Raw genomic sequence first — 23,722 nt, forward strand, 5'->3', positions numbered from 1 at the left:
ATAATTGCGCCAACAGTTGTTGCCTTCTCACCAAGCTGCTTGCCTATTGTCCTGTAGCCCATCCCAGCCTTGTGCAGGTCTACAATTTTATCCCTGATGTCCTTACACAGCTCTCTGGTCTTGGCCATTGTGGAGAGGTTGGAGTCTGTTTGATTGAGTGTGTGGACAGGTGTCTTTTATACAGGTAACGAGTTCAAACAGGTGCAGTTAATACAGGTAATGAGTGGAGAACAGGAGGGCTTCTTAAAGAAAAACTAACAGGTCTGTGAGAGCCGGAATTCTTACTGGTTGGAAGGTGATCAAATACTTATGTCTTGCAATAAAATGCAAATTAATTACTTAAAAATCATACAATGTGATTTTCTGGATTTTTGTTTTAGATTCCGTCTCTCATAGTTGAAGTGTACCTATGATAAAAATTACAGACCTCTACATGCTTTGTAAGTAGGAAAACCTGCAAAATCGGCAGTGTATCAAATACTTGTTCTCCCCACTGTAAGTGTGTTTTACTGTATTGTTTGTGAACACAGTGAATGCAAACCAACAGGGTATATTATGGATGGTCAGTCCTTCCACCCAGAGCCCCGTCTATTCATCTGAGACTGGTTACTTCAGTCACAACCCTCAGCTTTTTACAGAAACAGTAGTGGGACAATGCTTTGTTACTGCGGATTTCCCCTTTAACATTAATGTTAGAAACTATGACAAAGTATATTACCGTATTACCGTATTACTGTTCAGTAGCTGCCATGATAGAGTACTACAGTGTATGAGAACCTAGTGACTCCCCTATTCTCCAGATGACTGAAGTCCTGCAGGCTGAGATCCCGTGTGTCTTGAACCTAGTGACTCACCTATTCTCCAGATGACTGAAGTCCTGCAGGCTGAGATCCAGTGTGTCTTGAACCTAGTGACTCCCCTATTCTCCAGATGACTGAAGTCCTGCAGGCTGAGATCCCGTGTGTCTTGAACCTAGTGACTCACCTATTCTCCAGATGACTGAAGTCCTGCAGGCTGAGATCCCGTGTGTCTTGAACCTAGTGACTCACCTATTCTCCAGATGACTGAAGTCCTGCAGGCTGAGATCCCGTGTGTCTTGAACCTAGTGACTCACCTATTCTCCAGATGACTGAAGTCCTGCAGGCTGAGATCCCGTTTGTCTTGAACCTAGTGACTCACCTATTCTCCAGATGACTGAAGTCCTGCAGGCTGAGATCCCGTGTGTCTTGAACCTAGTGACTCACCTATTCTCCAGATGACTGAAGTCCTGCAGGCTGAGATCCCGTGTGTCTTGAACCTAGTGACTCACCTATTCTCCAGATGACTGAAGTCCTGCAGGCTGAGATCCCGTGTGTCTTGAACCTAGTGACTCACCTATTCTCCAGATGACTGAAGTCCTGCAGGCTGAGATCCCGTGTGTCTTGAACCTAGTGACTCACCTATTCTCCAGATGACTGAAGTCCTGCAGGCTGAGATCCCGTGTGTCTTGAACCTAGTGACTCACCTATTCTCCAGATGACTGAAGTCCTGCAGGCTGAGATCCCGTGTGTCTTGAACCTAGTGACTCACCTATTCTCCAGATGACTGAAGTCCTGCAGGCTGAGATCCCGTGTGTCTTGAGTCAGATAGATGGTGTCTACATCCTAGAAGACGTGACAGGAAACAGACTGTGAGCTTCCTTCTCACCACTGTCATAGTAATCAAAAAGCTACGTTAAATGGAATCGAGCACTTCAAGATGAAGAATTAACAAACTATTTCTAAGCACGTTTTATGCAACAGACGGTGTGTCTACATCCTGTTAAGTGTGATAGGTGTGTACTGTATATTACTGTTGGAGCTGGAAACAGAAGAATAACATCTACACAGCTGTGTTCACTACCAATAAACTCTGATGTGATTAGACAGGAAGTGACTGTTAGAGTAGGTGTGTCACCACTGTCATAGTGATTCTAGAACATACAGTACCTAGTGATTCTAGAAGCTACAGTACCTAGTGATTCTAGAAGCTACAGTACCTAGTGATTCTAGAAGCTACAGTACCTAGTGATTCTAGAAGCTACAGTACCTAGTGATTCTAGAAGCTACAGTACCTAGTGATTCTAGAAGCTACAGTACCTAGTGATTCTAGAAGCTACAGTACCTAGTGATTCTAGAACCTACAGTACCTAGTGATTCTAGAACCTACAGTACCTAGTGATTCTAGAACCTACAGTACCTAGTGATTCTAGAACCTACAGTACCTAGTGATTCTAGAACCTACAGTACCTAGTGATTCTAGACCCTACAGTACCTAGTGATTCTAGAACCTACAGTACCTAGTGATTCTAGAACCTACAGTACCTAGTGATTCTAGAACCTACAGTACCTAGTGATTCTAGAACCTACAGTACCTAGGCTGCATGTTCTATTGTACAGACAAGACAACATGGACATGAAGAATTCACAAAGGATTTATTGCTCAAATGTAATGTGATAGATGTTGTCTGGGTTTCTGTTTGACCACTGCGATGGTGACTGACGTATAACCTGAAGCTTGGCAACATGGACATGAACACAAACCTCATGTCATTCGCCAGATGTAAGGAAATGTTCAAACACACGTGATAGTAATAATTAATTTAGTCATAAATAATTTGTGAAGTATCTACGTTAGCCAAGAGGATACTGACCCATTGAACTTCCTCTCTGTAGGGCAGACCCAGCCAGTCACACACACATCTGTACATCTGAGAGAAACCACCTGGACAGAGAGAGGGGAGAGAGAGGGGAGAGAGAGAGACAGAGAGAGAGACAGACAGAGACAGAGAGAGAGACAAAGAGAGACAGACAGACAGAGACCGAGAGACAGACAGAGAGAGAGACAGAGAGATAGAGAGACAGACAGAGACAGAGAGAGACAGACAGACAGAGACAGAGAGAGACCGAGAGAGACCGAGAGACAGACAGAGAGACAGACAGAGAGAGACAGAGACAGAGAGACAGACAGAGACAGAGATAGAGACAGAGAGAGACAGAGAGAGAAACAGAGAGATCGAGAGAGAGACAGAGAGACAGAGAGAGAGAGAGAGAGACAGAGAGAGACGGAGACAGACAGCCAGATAGACAGACAGAGAAACAGAGAGAGAGAGAGAAACAGAGAGAAAGACAGAGAGACAGACAGACAGAGAGAGAGAGACAGATACAGAGAGTGGAAAGAGAGAGAGACAGAGAGAGAGCGGAGAGAGTCAATGTAGTGATACACACCCACATATACGCACACGCGCGCACGCAACGAAACACAGGTATAGGAGAGAGGAGGGTCAATGTAGCACACACACACACACACACACACACACACACGCACGCACGCACGCACGCACGCACACACGCACACACGCACACACACGCACACACACACACAGTGAATATGGTATTGTATTCACCACACGGTCCTGGTTCTGTTACTTTGTGGTTGTCCCATAGAGTCTGTAGGCTGGTGATCCTCTCTGGAGGCTCCATACTCAGCTTCTTCATTAGCTTCCTGTCACACAGGACAACAACGCCACTAGAAGTCTGATTCAGTACACAGGTTTACAGTTTAACAGGCTACTAGGTTCAGGATAGCATTGTTATGACAGCAGAAAACTAGTGAAACATGGCTCCTCAGGTTGTTAGAGTCTATAGGAGTCTACAGCCATGTCTCAGGCCAAGTGACAACTACACATAACAGAACCAATATGACTCAGATCAGATGTAGGTGACTGGTTTATACTATATAAACACATAACAGAACCAATATGACTCAGATCAGATGTAGGTGACTGGTTTATACTATATAAACACATAACAGAACCAATATGACTCAGATCAGATGTAGGTGACTGGTTTATACTATATAAACACATAACAGAGCTAATATGACTCAGATCAGATGTAGGTGACTGGTTTATACTATATAAACACATAACAGAACCAATATTACTCAGATCAGATGTAGGTGACTGGTTTATACTATATAAACACATAACAGAACCAATATGACTCAGATCAGATGTAGGTGACTGGTTTATACTATATAAACACATAACAGAACCAATATGACTCAGATCAGATGTAGGTGACTGGTTTATACTATACAACACATAACAGACCCAATATTACTCAGATCAGATGTAGGTGACTGGTTTATACTATACAACACATAACAGAGCTAATATGACTCAGATCAGATGTAGGTGACTGGTTTATACTATATAAACACATAACAGAGCTAATATGACTCAGATCAGATGTAGGTGACTGGTTTATACTATATAAACACATAACAGAACCAATATGACTCAGATCAGATGTAGGTGACTGGTTTATACTATATAAACACATAACAGAACCAATATGACTCAGATCAGATGTAGGTGACTGGTTTATACTATATAAACACATAACAGAACCAATATTACTCAGATCAGATGTAGGTGACTGGTTTATACTATATAAACACATAACAGAACCAATATGACTCAGATCAGATGCAGGTGACTGGTTTATACTATACTATACAACACCTAACAGACCCAATATTACTCAGATCAGATGTAGGTGACTGGTTTATACTATATAAACACATAACAGAACCAATATGACTCAGATCAGATGTAGGTGACTGGTTTATACTATATAAACACATAACAGAACCAATATGACTCAGATCAGATGTAGGTGACTGGTTTATACTATATAAATACATAACAGAACCAATATGACTCAGATCAGATGTAGGTGACTGGTTTATACTATATAAACACATAACAGAACCAATATGACTCAGATCAGATGTAGGTGACTGGTTTATACTATATAAACACATAACAGAACCAATATGACTCAGATCAGATGCAGGTGACTGGTTTATACTATACTATACAACACATAACAGACCCAATATTACTCAGATCAGATGTAGGTGACTGGTTTATACTATATAAACACATAACAGAACCAATATGACTCAGATCAGATGTAGGTGACTGGTTTATACTATATAAACACATAACAGAACCAATATGACTCAGATCAGATGTAGGTGACTGGTTTATACTATATAAACACATAACAGAACCAATATTACTCAGATCAGATGTAGGTGACTGGTTTATACTATATAAACACTGGCACTTCTGCACATTGTTCTGCATTAGTTTCTGTACTTCACTCATACTTCTCTTTTCAAACAGCAACATAGTTGTAATAGTTTCATATACAATGCATTCAGTGTCAGAGTCGTGTGTATAGGTGGCAGGGAAGTCAGGTGCAGGAGAATCAAACTTAAGGTAATGGAGTTGTTTAATAACAATAAATAAAACATAACTCCAAAACTATAATAACAATAAAACAAAGTGGGTACGAGGACCCGTCGCGCACCAACACAACCAACACGAAACTGAACATCAAACAATCTCTGACAAAGACATGAGGGGAAACAGAGGGTTAAATACACAACAGGTAATGAGTGGGATTGAAACCAGGTGTGTAGGAAGACAAGACAAAACCAATGGAAAATGAAAAATGGATCAATGATGGCTAGGAGACCGGTGACGTCGACCGCCGAGCACCGCCCGAACAAGGAGAGGCTTCGACTTCGGTAGAAGTCGTGACAATCAGGAAGTATTCAGACCCCTTGACTTTTTCCACAATTTGTTACATTACAGCATTATTGTAAAATTGATTCAATAGTTTTTTTCTTTCTCTGCTCATCAATCTACACATAATACCCCATAATGACAAAGCAAAAACAGGTTTTTAGAAATGTTTGCAAATGTATTAAAAACCAAGAAACTAGGCCTCCCGAGTGGTGCCGTGGTCTAAGGCTCTGCATCACAGTGTTGCTGTGCCACTAGAGATCCAGAGTTCAGGCTCTGTTGCAGCCGGCCGCGACCGGGAGACCCATGGGGCAGCACGCAATGTGCCCAGCGTCGTCTGGGTTAGGGGAGGGTTTGGCCCAGCGTCGTCCGGGTTAGGGGAGGGTTTGGCCCAGCGTCGTCTGGGTTAGGGGAGGGTTTGGCCCAGCGTCGTCTGGGTTAGGGGAGGGTTTGGCCCAGCGTCGTCTGGTTAGGGGAGGGTTTGGCCCAGCGTCGTCCGGGTTAGGGGAGGGTTTGGCCCAGCGTCGTCCGGGTTAGGGGAGGGTTTGGCCCAGCGTCGTCTGGGTTAGGGGAGGGTTTGGCCCAGCGTCGTCTTGGTTAGGGGAGGGTTTGGCCCAGCGTCGTCTGGGTTAGGGGAGGGTTTGGCCCAGCGTCGTCTGGGTTAGGGGAGGGTTCGGCCCAGCGTCGTCTGGGTTAGGGGAGGGTTTGGCCCAGCGTCGTCTGGGTTAGGGGAGGGTTTGGCCCAGCGTCGTCTGGGTTAGGGGAGGGTTTGGCCCAGCGTCGTCTGGGTTAGGGGAGGGTTCGGCCCAGCGTCGTCTGGGTTAGGGGAGGGTTAGGCCCAGCGTCGTCTGGGTTAGGGGAGGGTTCGGCCCAGCGTCGTCTGGGTTAGGGGAGGGTTTGGCCCAGCGTCGTCTGGGTTAGGGGAGGGTTCGGCCCAGCGTCGTCTGGGTTAGGGGAGGGTTTGGCCCAGCGTCGTCCGGGTTAGGGGAGGGTTTGGCCCAGCGTCGTCTGGGTTAGGGGAGGGTTCGGCCCAGCGTCGTCTGGGTTAGGGGAGGGTTAGGCCCAGCGTCGTCTGGGTTAGGGGAGGGTTTGGCCCAGCGTCGTCTGGGTTAGGGGAGGGTTTGGCCCAGCGTCGTCCGGGTTAGGGGAGGGTTCGGCCCAGCGTCGTCTGGGTTAGGGGAGGGTTCGGCCCAGCGTCGTCTGGGTTAGGGGAGGGTTTGGCCCAGCGTCGTCTGGGTTAGGGGAGGGTTCGGCCCAGCGTCGTCCGGGTTAGGGGAGGGTTCGGCCCAGCGTCGTCCGGGTTAGGGCGGGTTTGGCCGGCAGGGATGTCCTTGTGCCATCCCGCACTAGCAACTCCTGTGGCGGGCCGGGTGCAGTGCACGCTGACACGGTCGCCAGGTGTACGGTGTTTCCTCCCACACATTGGTGCGGCTGGCTTCCGGGTTAAGTGGCCATTGTGTCAAGAAGCAGTGGTTTATACTATATAAATCCATGGTTGGGTTGGGTTGTGTTTCGGAGGACGCACAGCTCTCAACCTTCGCCTCTCCCGAGTCCGTACGGGAGTTGCAGCGATGAGACAAGCCTGTAACTACCAATTGGATACCAGGAAATTGGGGAGAACAAGGGGTAAAAAAATAAAAAACTATTCAGTACTTTGTTGATGCTTGAAAAAATAAAATCATGTGAGTCCTCGAACAGTCAAAACATGTCAGCGATCCTAACAACAGCTCCAGAGAATCACTAGCATCACTGTCCATGACCATCTCAACTGTCTGTGACGTGTCCATCTCCAACACAACAGAGAGGCTTTGTGTCCCGATAATAGTCTGGGATTCCTACTTCCTGAGAGCCTTCTTACCAATGACCTTTAAAGGCTGATAGCTAACAGCCACGGCTGTTTACATACTGTAGCAAAACTGTTTCCTGGAAGCCTGATAAGAGGTTCCTCTTGCTAAAGAGATATTATATCTCAATGAGACAAACTTGGATAAATAAAGGTTTAATAAAGGAGAAAGTACTCAGAGTTGTATACAGAGTAGAGCACAGGGAGTTAACATGGCTTTAGGTCTGTATATAGACACTGATATACTGGGTAGTTAACATGGCTATGTATATAGACACTGATATACTGGGGAGTTAACATGGCTATAGGCCTGTATATAGACACTGATATACTGGGGAGTTAACATGGCTTTAGGCCTGTATATAGACACTGATATACTGGGGAGTTAACATGGCTATAGGTCTGTATATAGACACTGATATACTAGGTAGTTAACATGGCTATAGGCCTGTATATAGACACTGATATACTGGGGGAGTTAACATGGCTATAGGTCTGTATATAGACACTGATATACTGGGGAGTTAACATGGCTATAGGTCTGTATATAGACACTGATATACTGGGGAGTTAACATGGCTATAGGCCTGTATATAGACACTGATATACTGGGGAGTTAACATGGCTATAGGTCTGTATATAGACACTGATATACTGGGGAGTTAACATGGCTATAGGCCTGTATATAGACACTGATATACTGGGGAGTTAACATGGCTATAGGTCTGTATATAGACACTGATATACTGGGGAGTTAACATGGCTATAGGCCTGTATATAGACACTGATATACTGGGGAGTTAACATGGCTATAGGTCTGTATATAGACACTGATATACTGGGGAGTTAACATGGCTATAGGCCTGTATATAGACACTGATATACTGGGGAGTTAACATGGCTATAGGCCTGTATATAGACACTGATATACTGGGGAGTTAACATGGCTATAGGCCTGTATATAGACACTGATATACTAGGGAGTTAACATGGCTATAGGTCTGTATATAGACACTGATATACTGTCTATAGTGTAGACAACCTTGCCTGTAGTAAATTACTAGGATGTGCTTGACTGCTGTAAAATGTGATGGCTGCTGTTCACTTCACGGTCCAAACAACATCACATATATTAGCAGGTGATGACAGATTATTTACACAGAAGCCACTCAGAGAAGGTCAGATAGCTGACTGTCTCCTGATCTGTTAGAACAGACTGGGAAAGAGTGTCATCAAGAGTCCATTCTGTCTAGGACTGAACCCAGATCAGTGTTGGGTGGGAAAGCTCAGTGTAATCAGGGGATGGAATAAGTCAGATTAAATGGCATGGAAAGAGAGAAGCAAAGAGACTGAACGAGACAGAGAGAGAGAGAGAGAGAGAGAGAGAGAGAGAGAGAGAGAGAGAGAGAGAGAGAGAGAGAGAGAGAGAGAGAGAGAGAGAGAGAGAGAGAGAGAGAGAGAGAGAGAGAGAGAGAGAGAGAGAGAGAGAGAGAGAGAGAGAGAGAGAGAGAGAGAGAGAGAGAGAGAGAGAGAGAGAGAGAAGAGAGAGGCGAGAGTGAGGAGAAAGGAGAAAGGAGAGAGGGAGGAGAGAGGGAGAGCGACATAGAAAGAGAGAGAGAGTGGGGGAGAGAGAGAGAGTGGGGGAGAGAGGGAGAGTGGGGGAGAGAGGGAGAGTGGGGGAGAGAGGGAGAGTGGGGGATGGAAAAAGAGTGTGAAAAGGAAAGAAAGGTCAGTGGAAACTAAAGGTCATTGACTCTGTGTGCGAGTGTGTGTGCGTTCGTCCGTGCGCGGGTGTTTGTGCACGAGTGTGCATGTGTGTACTCACAGTGGTGATAGACCAGGACATATCCTCTGTAGACAGATCCCTATGTGAGCCACCACCTCATTCACCTCTTCTGTAGAGGTCAGCTTCAGTGACACAACACCTCTCTCATAGTCCACCGTCAACTATACAAGACAAACATCAACAACAGCCCTCAGTACTATCATATAATAACATCATATAGTAACCCTGAGTACTATCATATAGTAACATCATATAGTAACCCTCAGTACTATCATATAATAACCCCCAGTAACATCATATAGTAACCCTCAGTAATATAATATAATAACCCTCAGTAATATAATATAATAACATCATATAATAACCCCCAGTAATATCATATAGTAACCCGCAGTACTATCATATAATAACCCCCAGTAACATCATATAGTAACCCGCAGTACTATCATATAGTAACCCCCAGTAACATCATATAGTAACCCCCAGTACTATCATATAGTAACCCTCAGTAATATAATATAATAACCCTCAGTAATATAATATAATAACATCATATAATAACCCCCAGTAATATCATATAGTAACATCATATAGTAACCCTCAGTACTATCATATAGTAACCCTCAGTAATATCATATAGTAACCCTCAGTAATATAATATAATAACATCATATAATAACCCCCAGTAATAATATCATATAGTAACCCTCAGTACTATCATATAGTAACCCTCAGTAATATAATATAATAACATCATATAATAACCCCCAGTAATATAATATAGTAACATCATATAGTAACCCTCAGTACTATCATATAGTAACCCTCAGTATCATATAGTAACCCTCAGTACTATCATATAGTAACCCTCAGTAATATAATATAATAACATCATATAATAACCCCCAGTAATATAATATAGTAACATCATATAGTAACCCTCAGTACTATCATATAGTAACCCTCAGTAATATAATATAATAACATCATATAGTAACCCTCAGTAATATCATATAGTAACATCATATAGTAACCCTCAGTAATATAATATAATAACCCTCAGTAATATCATATAGTAACATCATATAGTAACCCGCAGTACTATCATATAGTAACCCTCAGTACTATCATATAGTAACCCTCAGTACTATCATATAGTAACATCATATAGTAACCCTCAGTAATATAATATAATAACCCTCAGTAATATCATATAGTAACATCATATAGTAACCCGCAGTACTATCATATAGTAACATCATATAGTAACCCTCAGTAATATCATATAGTAACCCTCAGTAATATAATATAATAACATCATATAGTAACCCTCAGTACTATCATATAGTAACCCTCAGTACTATCATATAGTAACCCTCAGTAATATAATATAATAACATCATATAGTAACCCTCAGTACTATCATATAGTAACATCATATAGTAACCCTCAGTACTATCATATAGTAACCCTCAGTACTATCATATAGTAACCCTCAGTACTATCATATAGTAACATCATATAGTAACCCTCAGTACTATCATATAGTAACATCATATAGTAGCCCTCAGTAATATAATATAGTAACATCATATAGTAACCCTCAGTACTATCATATAGTAACATCATATAGTAACCCTCAGTACTATCATATAGTAACATCATATAATAACCCTCAGTAATATAATATAGTAACACTCAGTAATATCATATAGTAACCCCAGTGCTATCATATAATAACCCTCAGTAATATAATATAGTAACACTCAGTAATATCATATAATAACACTCAGTTATATAATATAGTAACCCTTGGTGATATTATATAACGGTGATTGTCACAAACATTACAACCAGTAATAATACTATTATCCCTAATTCAGATGGATGATTGACTAACAGATGATTCCTGATCAGATAATGATAATGTTGGAGCGTTACATGGCGTAGCCAGAGAGGTGGTTTACATGGTGTAGCCAGAGAGGTGGTTTACATGGCGTAGCCAGAGAGGTGGTTTACATGGTGTAGCCAGAGAGGTGGTTTACATGGTGTAGCCAGAGAGGTGGTTTACATGGCGTAGCCAGATAGGTGGTTTACATGGTGTAGCCAGAGAGGTGGTTTACATGACGTAGCCAGAGAGGTGGTTTACATGGTGTAGCCAGAGAGGTGGTTTACATGGCGTAGCCAGAGAGGTGGTTTACATGGTGTAGCCAGAGAGGTGGTTTACATGGCGTAGCCAGAGAGGTGGTTTACATGGCGTAGCCAGAGAGGTGGTTTACATGGTGTAGCCAGAGAGGTGGTTTACATGGCGTAGCCAGAGAGGTGGTTTACATGGTGTAGCCAGAGAGGTGGTTTACATGGCGTAGCCAGAGAGGTGGTTTACATGGCGTAGCCAGAGAGGTGGTTTACATGGTGTAGCCAGAGAGGTGGTTTACATGGCGTAGCCAGAGAGGTGGTTTACATGGCGTAGCCAGAGAGGTGGTTTACATGGCGTAGCCAGAGAGGTGGTTTACATGGCGTAGCCAGAGAGGTGGTTTACATGGCGTAGCCAGAGAGGTGGTTTACATGGTGTAGCCAGAGAGGTGGTTTACATGGTGTAGCCAGAGAGGTGGTTTACATGGTGTAGCCAGAGAGGTGGTTTACATGGCGTAGCCAGAGAGGTGGTTTACATGGCGTAGCCAGAGAGGTGGTTTACATGGCGTAGCCAGAGAGGTGGTTTACATGGCGTAGCCAGAGAGGTGGTTTACATGGCGTAGCCAGAGAGGTGGTTTACATGGTGTAGCCAGAGAGGTGGTTTACATGGTGTAGCCAGAGAGGTGGTTTTCTGACCTGTGTGGGCTTGTTACAGGTAATCCCTTGTATCTCCAGATAATTGAAGTTGTGTTCAATCTGAAAGACAAGAATAAAACACATATACATGTAGAAATCATGATATATAATACAGCTGTCAATCCCAGTAGTGTTTCAGACCTGTCTGGTAAATACTACTCTGGATGGGTCAGGGTTCATGTTATCAGATATAACACAGCTGTCAATCCCAGTAGTGTTTCAGACCTGTCTGGTAAATACTACTCTGGACGGGTCAGGGTTCATGTTATCAGATATAACACAGCTGTCAATCCCAGTAGTGTTTCAGACCTGTCTGGTAAATACTACTCTGGACAGGTCAGGGTTCATGTTATCAGATATAACACAGCTGTCAATCCCAGTAGTGTTTCAGACCTGTCTGGTAAATACTACTCTGGATGGGTCAGGGTTCATGTTATCAGATATAACACAGCTGTCAATCCCAGTAGTGTTTCAGGCCTGTCTGGTAAATACTACTCTGGATGGGTCAGGGTTCATGTTATCAGATATAACACAGCTGTCAATCCCAGTAGTGTTTCAGACCTGTCTGGTAAATACTACTCTGGACGGGTCAGGGTTCATGTTATCAGATATAACACAGCTGTCAATCCCAGTAGTGTTTCAGACCTGTCTGGTAAATACTACTCTGGACGGGTCAGGGTTCATGTTATCAGATATAACACAGCTGTCAATCCCAGTAGTGTTTCAGACCTGTCTGGTAAATACTACTCTGGACGGGTCAGGGTTCATGTTATCAGATATAACACAGCTGTCAATCCCAGTAGTGTTTCAGACCTTTCTGGTAAATACTACTCTGGACGGGTCAGGGTTCATGTTATCAGATATAACACAGCTGTCAATCCCAGTAGTGTTTCAGACCTGTCCAGGTAAATACTACTCTGGATGGGTCAGGGTTCATGTTATCAGATATAAACACAGCTGTCAATCCCAGTAGTGTTTCAGGCCTGTCTGGTAAATACTACTCTGGATGGGTCAGGGTTCATGTTATCAGATATAACACAGCTGTCAATCCCAGTAGTGTTTCAGACCTGTCTGGTAAATACTACTCTGGACAGGTCAGGGTTCATGTTATCAGATATAAACACAGCTGTCAATCCCAGTAGTGTTTCAGACCTGTCTGGTAAATACTACTCTGGACGGGTCAGGGTTCATGTTATCAGATATAACACAGCTGTCAATCCCAGTAGTGTTTCAGACCTGTCTGGTAAATACTACTCTGGATGGATGAGATACTGTAGAAGGATAATGGATGGATGATATACTGTAGAAGGATAATGGATTGTTAACATATTGTATGAGGATAATGGATGGATGCGATACTGCAGGAGGATAATGGATATATGAGATACTGTAGGGGATAATGGGATGTATGATGTACCCTAGGAGGATAATGGACGGACGAGATACTGTTGGAGGATAATGGATGGATACCGTAAGAGGATCATGGATACTGTAAGAGGATAATGGATGGATGAGGTACCGTAGGAGGATAATGGATGGATGAAATACCGTAGGAGGATAATGGATGGATGAAATACCGTAGGAGGATAATGGATGAACGATGCTGTAGGAGAATAATGGATGTATGAGGTACTGTAGGAGGATAATGGATGGATGAGGTACAGTAGGAGGATAATGAAAGATCAGAATAGTGACTGAGGCTGCATCTCAAATGCCACCCTAGTCCCAGAGGGCTCTGGTCAATGCACTACGTAGGGAATAGGGTGCCAATAGGGACACAGCCTCTGTGACTGTATGTCTGTGTAAAGGCTGTGTAAAAATAGCTTCGTTCTAAAATGAATGGACAGGGATCTTTTCCCAACCTGCTTCTGTTCAAACACAACCCCCTCAGTGCTGAGTCATCATTTAAGTGTATGGCTTCAAAATAGAATCATATCATGAAGCATCTCAGAGTACAAATGCTGATCTGGGATCAGTTTTGCCTTTGTGATCATAACGAATACGATTTTATGGACGGTGGTACCTGATCCTGGATCATCACACTTAACTCTGAGACCCTTTATGAATATGGGCCTGGATTCAAAGGTGGAAGAATGTACGTTCATGAACATATCATCCACTTCTTCTCCTTCTCAGGTCCTTTGAAACAGGAAGTTATCCTCCACTTCTTCTCCTTCTCAGGTCCTTTGAAACAGGAAGTTATCCTCCACTTCTTCTCCTTCTCAGGTCCTTTGAAACAGGAAGTTATCCTCCACTTCTTCTCCTTCTCAGGTCCTTTGAAACAGGAAGTTATCCTCCACTTCTTCTCCTTCTCAGGTCCTTTGAAACAGGAAGTTATCCTCCACTTCTTCTCCTTCTCAGGTCCTTTGAAACAGGAAGTTATCCTCCACTTCTTCTCCTTCTCAGGTCCTTTGAAACAGGAAGTTATCCTCCACTTCTTCTCCTTCTCAGGTCCTTTGAAACAGGAAGTTATCCTCCACTTCTTCTCCTTCTCAGGTCCTTTGAAACAGGAAGTTATCCTCCACTTCTTCTCCTTCTCAGGTCCTTTGAAACAGGAAGTTATCCTCCACTTCTTCTCCTTCTCAGATCCTTTGAAACAGGAAGTTATCCTCCACTTCTTCTCCTTCTCAGGTCCTTTGAAACAGGAAGTTATCATCCACTTCTTCTCCTTCTCAGGTCCTTTGAAACAGGAAGTTATCCTCCACTTCTTCTCCTTCTCAGGTCCTTTGAAACAGGAAGTTATCCTCCACTTCTTCTCCTTCTCAGGTCCTTTGAAACAGGAAGTTATCATCCACTTTTTCTCCTTCTCAGGTCCTTTGAAACAGGAAGTTATCCTCCACTTTTTCTCCTTCTCAGGTCCTTTGAAACAGGAAGTTATCCTCCACTTTTTCTCCTTCTCAGGTCCTTTGAAACAGGAAGTTATCCTCCACTTCTTCTCCTTCTCAGGTCCTTTGAAACAGGAAGTTATCATCCACTTTTTCTCCTTCTCAGGTCCTTTGAAACAGGAAGTTATCCTCCACTTCTTCTCCTTCTCAGGACCTTTGAAACAGGAAGTTATCATCCACTTTTTCTCCTTCTCAGGTCCTTTGAAACAGGAAGTTATCATCCACTTTTTCTCCTTCTCAGGTCCTTTGAAACAGGAAGTTATCATCCACTTCTTCTCCTTCTCAGGTCCTTTGAAACAGGAAGTTATCCTCCACTTTTTCTCCTTCTCAGGTCCTTTGAAACAGGAAGTTATCATCCACTTTTTCTCCTTCTCAGGTCCTTTGAAACAGGAAGTTATCCTCCACTTCTTCTCCTTCTCAGGTCCTTTGAAACAGGAAGTTATCATCCACTTTTTCTCCTTCTCAGGTCCTTTGAAACAGGAAGTTATCCTCCACTTCTTCTCCTTCTCAGGTCCTTTGAAACAGGAAGTTATCATCCACTTTTTCTCCTTCTCAGGTCCTTTGAAACAGGAAGTTATCATCCACTTTTTCTCCTTCTCAGGTCCTTTGAAACAGGAAGTTATCATCCACTTCTTCTCCTTCTCAGGTCCTTTGAAACAGGAAGTTATCCTCCACTTTTTCTCCTTCTCAGGTCCTTTGAAACAGGAAGTTATCATCCACTTTTTCTCCTTCTCAGGTCCTTTGAAACAGGAAGTTATCATCCACTTCTTCTCCTTCTCAGGTCCTTTGAAACAGGAAGTTATCATCCACTTCTTCTCCTTCTCAGGTCCTTTGAAACAGGAAGTTATCATCCACTTCTTCTCTTTCTCAGGTCCTTTGAAACAGGAAGTTATCATCCACTTTTTCTCCTTCTCAGATCCTTTGAAACAGGAAGTTATCCTCCACTTCTTCTCCTTCTCAGGTCCTTTGAAACAGGAAGTTATCCTCCACTTCTTCTCCTTCTCAGGTCCTTTGAAACAGGAAGTTATCATCCACTTTTTCTCCTTCTCAGATCCTTTGAAACAGGAAGTTATCCTCCACTTCTTCTCCTTCTCAGGTCCTTTGAAACAGGAAGTTATCCTCCACTTCTTCTCCTTCTCAGATCCTTTGAAACAGGAAGTTATCCTCCACTTCTTCTCCTTCTCAGGTCCTTTGAAACAGGAAGTTATCCTCCACTTCTTCTCCTTCTCAGGTCCTTTGAAACAGGAAGTTATCCTCCACTTCTTCTCCTTCTCAGGTCCTTTGAAACAGGAAGTTATCCTCCACTTCTTCTCCTTCTCAGGTCCTTTGAAACAGGAAGTTATCATCCACTTTTTCTCCTTCTCAGGTCCTTTGAAACAGGAAGTTATCATCCACTTTTTCTCCTTCTCAGGTCCTTTGAAACAGGAAGTTATCATCCACTTCTTCTCCTTCTCAGGTCCTTTGAAACAGGAAGTTATCCTCCACTTTTTCTCCTTCTCAGGTCCTTTGAAACAGGAAGTTATCATCCACTTTTTCTCCTTCTCAGGTCCTTTGAAACAGGAAGTTATCATCCACTTCTTCTCCTTCTCAGGTCCTTTGAAACAGGAAGTTATCATCCACTTCTTCTCCTTCTCAGGTCCTTTGAAACAGGAAGTTATCATCCACTTCTTCTCTTTCTCAGGTCCTTTGAAACAGGAAGTTATCATCCACTTTTTCTCCTTCTCAGATCCTTTGAAACAGGAAGTTATCCTCCACTTCTTCTCCTTCTCAGGTCCTTTGAAACAGGAAGTTATCATCCACTTCTTCTCCTTCTCAGGTCCTTTGAAACAGGAAGTTATCCTCCACTTCTTCTCCTTCTCAGGTCCTTTGAAACAGGAAGTTATCCTCCACTTCTTCTCCTTCTCAGGTCCTTTGAAACAGGAAGTTATCCTCCACTTCTTCTCCTTCTCAGGTCCTTTGAAACAGGAAGTTATCCTCCACTTCTTCTCCTTCTCAGGTCCTTTGAAACAGGAAGTTATCCTCCACTTCTTCTCCTTCTCAGGTCCTTTGAAACAGGAAGTTATCCTCCACTTCTTCTCCTTCTCAGGTCCTTTGAAACAGGAAGTTATCCTCCACTTCTTCTCCTTCTCAGGTCCTTTGAAACAGGAAGTTATCCTCCACTTCTTCTCCTTCTCAGGTCCTTTGAAACAGGAAGTTATCCTCCACTTCTTCTCCTTCTCAGGTCCTTTGAAACAGGAAGTTATCCTCCACTTCTTCTCCTTCTCAGGTCCTTTGAAACAGGAAGTTTCCAAACAACATGGTCGTCTAGCATTCCATTCCAAAAAAGGAAGTGAAGTTGGTTCACACCGGATGCACACATTACAAATGTGCACACACACACACACACCTGGACACACGTACCATACTGTGAATTAATACACACAGACACACACACATAGACAAACAAACACACACACAAATCAAATGGTATTGGTCACATTCACATATTTAGCAGATGTTATTGCGGGTGTAGTGAAATGCTTGTGTTCCTAGCTCCAACGGTGCAGAAATATCTAACAATACACAACAATACACAACAATACACAACAATATACACAAATATAAAAAGTAAAATAATGTAATTAAGAAACATAGAAATATTAATACGAGCAATGATGGAGTCCGGCATATAAATATATATATATGTGATGTGATGTGTAGATATTATGGACAGTATGTGGATAGAATATGTATATAATATATATATGTGATGTGATGTATAGACATTATGGACAGTATGTGGATAGAATATGTATATAATATATATATATGTGATGGGATGTATAGACATTATGGACAGTATGTGGATAGAATATGTATATAATATATATATATGTGATGGGATGTATAGACATTATGGACAGTATGTGGATAGAATATGTATATAATATATATATATGTGATGGGATGTATAGACATTATGGACAGTATGTGGATAGAATATGTATAAATATATATATATGTGATGGGATGTATAGACATTATGGACAGTATGTGGATAGAATATGTATAAATATATATATGTGATGTATAGACATTATGGACAGTATGTGGATAGAATATGTATATAATATATATATGTGATGTATAGACATTATGGACAATATATTGATATAATATATAGTATGTAGAATATGTGATGGGATGTGTAGACATTATGGACAGTATATTGATATAATATATAGTATATCTGTAGAATACGTGATGGGATGTGTAGACATAATGGACAGTATATTGATATAATATATAGTATATCTGTAGAATACGTGATGGGATGTGTAGACATAATGGACAGTATATTGATATAATATATAGTATATCTGTAGAATACGTGATGGGATATGTAGACATAATGGACAGTATATTGATATAATATATAGTATATCTGTAGAATACGTGATGGGATATGTAGACATAATGGACAGTATATTGATATAATATATAGTATAGCTGTAGGATACGTGGATAGAATAGTATATGTGGTGCAATAGTTGAATAGGGTGGCCTTGACTAGAATACAGTATATACATATGAAATGGGTAAAACACACACATACACACACACACGCACACGCACACGCTTACACGCGCACACAGCCAGGAACCAGGCAGCATGGCCAGACTAATCCAGGCAGGTAGACAGACAGTGCTCCTGAGGCTTGGCAGTAGCTGTGGACAGAGAGAGGAGAGAGGCTGCCCCTCTGTCTGTCTGACCCTCTGTCTGTCTGACCCTCTGTCTGTCTGACCCTCAGGCTGACTGACACATTTCAACCAGCAGGTCCCTGTTGTGTCATAGTTACTGTATTCCAGAAGGCCTACCAGCCAGCTGAACCCTCCTGTGTCCTAGTTACTGTATTCCAGAAGGCCTACCAGCCAGCTGGACCCTCCTGTGTCCTAGTTACTGTATTCCAGAAGGCCTACCAGCCAGCTGGATCCTCCTGTGTCCTAGTTACTGTATTCCAGAAGGCCTACCAGTCAGCTGAACCCTCCTGTGTCCTAGTTACTGTATTCCAGAAGGCCTACCAGCCAGCTGGACCCTCCTGTGTCCTAGTTACTGTATTCCAGAAGGCCTACCAGCCAGCTGAACCCTCCTGTGTCCTAGTTACTGTATTCCAGAAGGCCTACCAGCCAGCTGGACCCTCCTGTGTCCTAGTTACTGTATTCCAGAAGGCCTACCAGCCAGCTGGACCCTCCTGTCTCATAGTTACTGTATTCCAGAAGGCCTACCAGCCAGCTGGACCCTCCTGTGTCCTAGTTACTGTATTCCAGAAGGCCTACCAGCCAGCTGGACCCTCCTGTCTCATAGTTACTGTATTCCAGAAGGCCTACCAGCCAGCTGGACCCTCCTGTGTCCTAGTTACTGTATTCCAGAAGGCCTACCAGCCAGCTGGACCCTCCTGTGTCCTAGTTACTGTATTCCAGAAGGCCTACCAGCCAGCTGGACCCTCCTGTCTCATAGTTACTGTATTCCAGAAGGCCTACCAGCCAGCTGGTCCCTCCTGTGTCCTAGTTACTGTATTCCAGAAGGCCTACCAGCCAGCTGGACCCTCCTGTGTCATAGTTACTGTATTCCAGAAGGCCTACCAGCCAGCTGGTCCCTCCTGTGTCCTAGTTACTGTATTCCAGAAGGCCTACCAGCCAGCTGGACCCTCCTGTGTCATAGTTACTGTATTCCAGAAGGCCTACCAGCCAGCTGGTCCCTCCTGTGTCCTAGTTACTGTATTCCTTACAGTAGTCTGTCTCTCTGATAGTTACTGTATTCCAGAAGGCCTACCAGCCAGCTGGAATCTCCTGTGTCCTAGTTACTGTATTCCAGAAGGCCTACCAGCCAGCTGGACCCTCCTGTCTCATAGTTACTGTATTCCTTACAGTAGTCTGTCTCTCTGATAGTTACTGTATTCCAGAAGGCCTACCAGCCAGCTGGACCCTCCTGTCTCATAGTTACTGTATTCCTTACAGTAGTCTGTCTCTCTGATAGTTACTGTATTCCTTACAGTAGTCTGTCTCTCTGATAGTTACTGTATTCCAGAAGGCCTACCAGCCAGCTGAACCCTCCTGTGTCCTAGTTACTGTATTCCAGAAGGCCTACCAGCCAGCTGGACCCTCCTGTGTCCTAGTTACTGTATTCCAGAAGGCCTACCAGCCAGCTGGATCCTCCTGTGTCCTAGTTACTGTATTCCAGAAGGCCTACCAGTCAGCTGAACCCTCCTGTGTCCTAGTTACTGTATTCCAGAAGGCCTACCAGCCAGCTGGACCCTCCTGTGTCCTAGTTACTGTATTCCAGAAGGCCTACCAGTCAGCTGAACCCTCCTGTGTCCTAGTTACTGTATTCCAGAAGGCCTACCAGCCAGCTGGACCCTCCTGTGTCCTAGTTACTGTATTCCAGAAGGCCTACCAGCCAGCTGGACCCTCCTGTCTCATAGTTACTGTATTCCAGAAGGCCTACCAGCCAGCTGGACCCTCCTGTCTCATAGTTACTGTATTCCAGAAGGCCTACCAGCCAGCTGGACCCTCCTGTGTCCTAGTTACTGTATTCCAGAAGGCCTACCAGCCAGCTGGACCCTCCTGTGTCATAGTTACTGTATTCCAGAAGGCCTACCAGCCAGCTGGTCCCTCCTGTGTCCTAGTTACTGTATTCCAGAAGGCCTACCAGCCAGCTGGACCCTCCTGTGTCATAGTTACTGTATTCCAGAAGGCCTACCAGCCAGCTGGTCCCTCCTGTGTCCTAGTTACTGTATTCCTTACAGTAGTCTGTCTCTCTGATAGTTACTGTATTCCAGAAGGCCTACCAGCCAGCTGGAATCTCCTGTGTCCTAGTTACTGTATTCCAGAAGGCCTACCAGCCAGCTGGACCCTCCTGTCTCATAGTTACTGTATTCCTTACAGTAGTCTGTCTCTCTGATAGTTACTGTATTCCAGAAGGCCTACCAGCCAGCTGGACCCTCCTGTCTCATAGTTACTGTATTCCTTACAGTAGTCTGTCTCTCTGATAGTTACTGTATTCCTTACAGTAGTCTGTCTCTCTGATAGTTACTGTATTCCAGAAGGCCTACCAGCCAGCTGGACCCTCCTGTCTCATAGTTACTGTATTCCTTACAGTAGTCTGTCTCTCTGATAGTTACTGTATTCCAGAAGGCCTACCAGCAGAGTCAGTCCCTGTAGTCGACCTGAAAATCCTTATTTTAGCCGACCTCAAATGTCTTTATAAGTCTTTATTCAGACTTGCTGAATATCCAAGACAAAAAGGTACACATCTACAATATCTAGCTGTGAACTGTGAACGTAAACGCATCTATGAATCACTTGTTCTCAGTCACGTTCACTCCTCTCCCTCACAGAGTATACAAACATTGACAGACATGTCCACGGAGGCGTATCTAGGCCCGTCCCACTAGAGAATATCACATTAGCAGTTGTATTGGATTAGATATAGTGAGGAAGAGGAAAAGAGTGAAGAATGAAAGAGGTCCATCCATGTCTGAGCCAGCCAATAGCTGCAGCCTGCTGAGAGGTGCTGTCAGAAAGCAGAGGCGTGACTAATTGTATAATTCAGTCACTCGTTTATTATCCATCTGTCTCTCTGATATCTGTCCTTACAGTAGTCTGTCTCTCTGATATCTGTCCTTACAGTAGTCTGTCTCTCTGATATCTGTCCTTACAGTAGTCTGTCTCTCTGATATCTGTCCTTACAGTAGTCTGTCTCTCTGATATCTGTCCTTACAGTAGTCTGTCTCTCTGATATCTGTCCTTACAGTAGTCTGTCTCTCTGATATCTGTCCTTACAGTAGTCTGTCTCTCTGATATCTGTCCTTACAGTAGTCTGTCTCTCTGATATCTGTCCTTACAGTAGTCTGTCTCTCTGATATCTGTCCTTACAGTAGTCTGTCTCTCTGATATCTGTCCTTACTGTAGTCTGTCTCTCTGATATCTGTCCTTACAGTAGTCTGTCTCTCTGATATCTGTCCTTACAGTAGTCTGTCTCTCTGATATCTGTCCTTACAGTAGTCTGTCTCTCTGATATCTGTCCTTACTGTAGTCTGTCTCTCTGATATCTGTCCTTACAGTAGTCTGTCTCTCTGATATCTGTCCTTACAGTAGTCTGTCTCTCTGATATCTGTCCTTACAGTAGTCTGTCTCTCTGATAACTGTCCTTACAGTAGTCTGTCTCTCTGATATCTGTCCTTACAGTAGTCTGTCTCTCTGATATCTGTCCTTACAGTAGTCTGTCTCTCTGATATCTGTCCTTACAGTAGTCTGTCTCTCTGATATCTGTCCTTACAGTAGTCTGTCTCTCTGATATCTGTCCTTACAGTAGTCTGTCTCTCTGATATCTGTCCTTACTGTAGTCTGTCTCTCTGATATCTGTCCTTACAGTAGTCTGTCTCTCTGATATCTGTCCTTACAGTAGTCTGTCTCTCTGATATCTGTCCTTACAGTAGTCTGTCTCTCTGATATCTGTCCTTACTGTAGTCTGTCTCTCTGATATCTGTCCTTACAGTAGTCTGTCTCTCTGATATCTGTCCTTACAGTAGTCTGTCTCTCTGATATCTGTCCTTACAGTAGTCTGTCTCTCTGATATCTGTCCTTACAGTAGTCTGTCTCTCTGATATCTGTCCTTACAGTAGTCTGTCTCTCTGATATCTGTCCTTACAGTAGTCTGTCTCTCTGATATCTGTCCTTACAGTAGTCTGTCTCTCTGATATCTGTCCTTATAGTAGTCTGTCTCTCTGATATCTGTCCTTACAGTAGTCTGTCTCTCTGATATCTGTCCTTACAGTAGTCTGTCTCTCTGATATCTGTCCTTACAGTAGTCTGTCTCTCTGATATCTGTCCTTACAGTAGTCTGTCTCTCTGATATCTGTCCTTACAGTAGTCTGTCTCTCTGATATCTGTCCTTACAGTAGTCTGTCTCTCTGATATCTGTCCTTACAGTAGTCTGTCTCTCTGATATCTGTCCTTACAGTAGTCTGTCTCTCTGATATCTGTCCTTACAGTAGTCTGTCTCTCTGATATCTGTCCTTATAGTAGTCTGTCTCTCTGATATCTGTCCTTACAGTAGTCTGTCTCTCTGATATCTGTCCTTACAGTAGTCTGTCTCTCTGATATCTGTCCTTACAGTAGTCTGTCTCTCTGATATCTGTCCTTACAGTAGTCTGTCTCTCTGATATCTGTCCTTACAGTAGTCTGTCTCTCTGATATCTGTCCTTACAGTAGACTGTCTCTCTGATATCTGTCCTTACAGTAGTCTGTCTCTCTGATATCTGTCCTTACAGTAGTCTGTCTCTCTGATATCTGTCCTTACAGTAGTCTGTCTCTCTGATATCTGTCCTTCCAGTAGTCTGTCTCTCTGATATCTGTCCTTACAGTAGTCTGTCTCTCTGATATCTGTCCTTCCAGTAGTCTGTCTCTCTGATATCTGTCCTTACAGTAGTCTGTCTCTCTGATATCTGTCCTTACAGTAGTCTGTCTCTCTGATATCTGTCCTGACAGTAGACTGTCTCTCTGATATCTGTCCTTAAAGTAGTCTGTCTCTCTGATATCTGTCCTTACAGTAGTCTGTCTCTCTGATATCTGTCCTTACAGTAGTCTGTCTCTCTGATATCTGTCCTGACAGTAGACTGTCTCTCTGATATCTGTCCTTACAGTAGTCTGTCTCTCTGATATCTGTCCTTACAGTAGTCTGTCTCTCTGATATCTGTCCTTACAGTAGTCTGTCTCTCT

General features: G+C 43.3%; 1 protein-coding gene across 1 annotated transcript in view; it reads right to left on the reverse strand.

Annotated features, from left to right (window-relative positions):
* The window catches only part of LOC139572903 (F-actin-uncapping protein LRRC16A-like), a 234,424-nt gene that overhangs the window by 147,442 nt on the left and 63,260 nt on the right, over positions 1-23,722 (reverse strand). Inside the window, exons 4-8 of the mRNA XM_071395759.1 lie at positions 12,079-12,138; positions 9,289-9,410; positions 3,425-3,522; positions 2,672-2,742; positions 1,570-1,643 (exon numbers count right to left, since the gene is read on the reverse strand). Coding sequence (XP_071251860.1) covers positions 1,570-1,643; positions 2,672-2,742; positions 3,425-3,522; positions 9,289-9,410; positions 12,079-12,138 — 425 coding nt within the window. The remainder of the gene's footprint in view (positions 1-1,569; positions 1,644-2,671; positions 2,743-3,424; positions 3,523-9,288; positions 9,411-12,078; positions 12,139-23,722) is intronic.

This window comes from Salvelinus alpinus, chromosome 4, assembly GCF_045679555.1.
Source record: "Salvelinus alpinus chromosome 4, SLU_Salpinus.1, whole genome shotgun sequence".
NCBI lineage: Eukaryota > Metazoa > Chordata > Actinopteri > Salmoniformes > Salmonidae > Salvelinus > Salvelinus alpinus.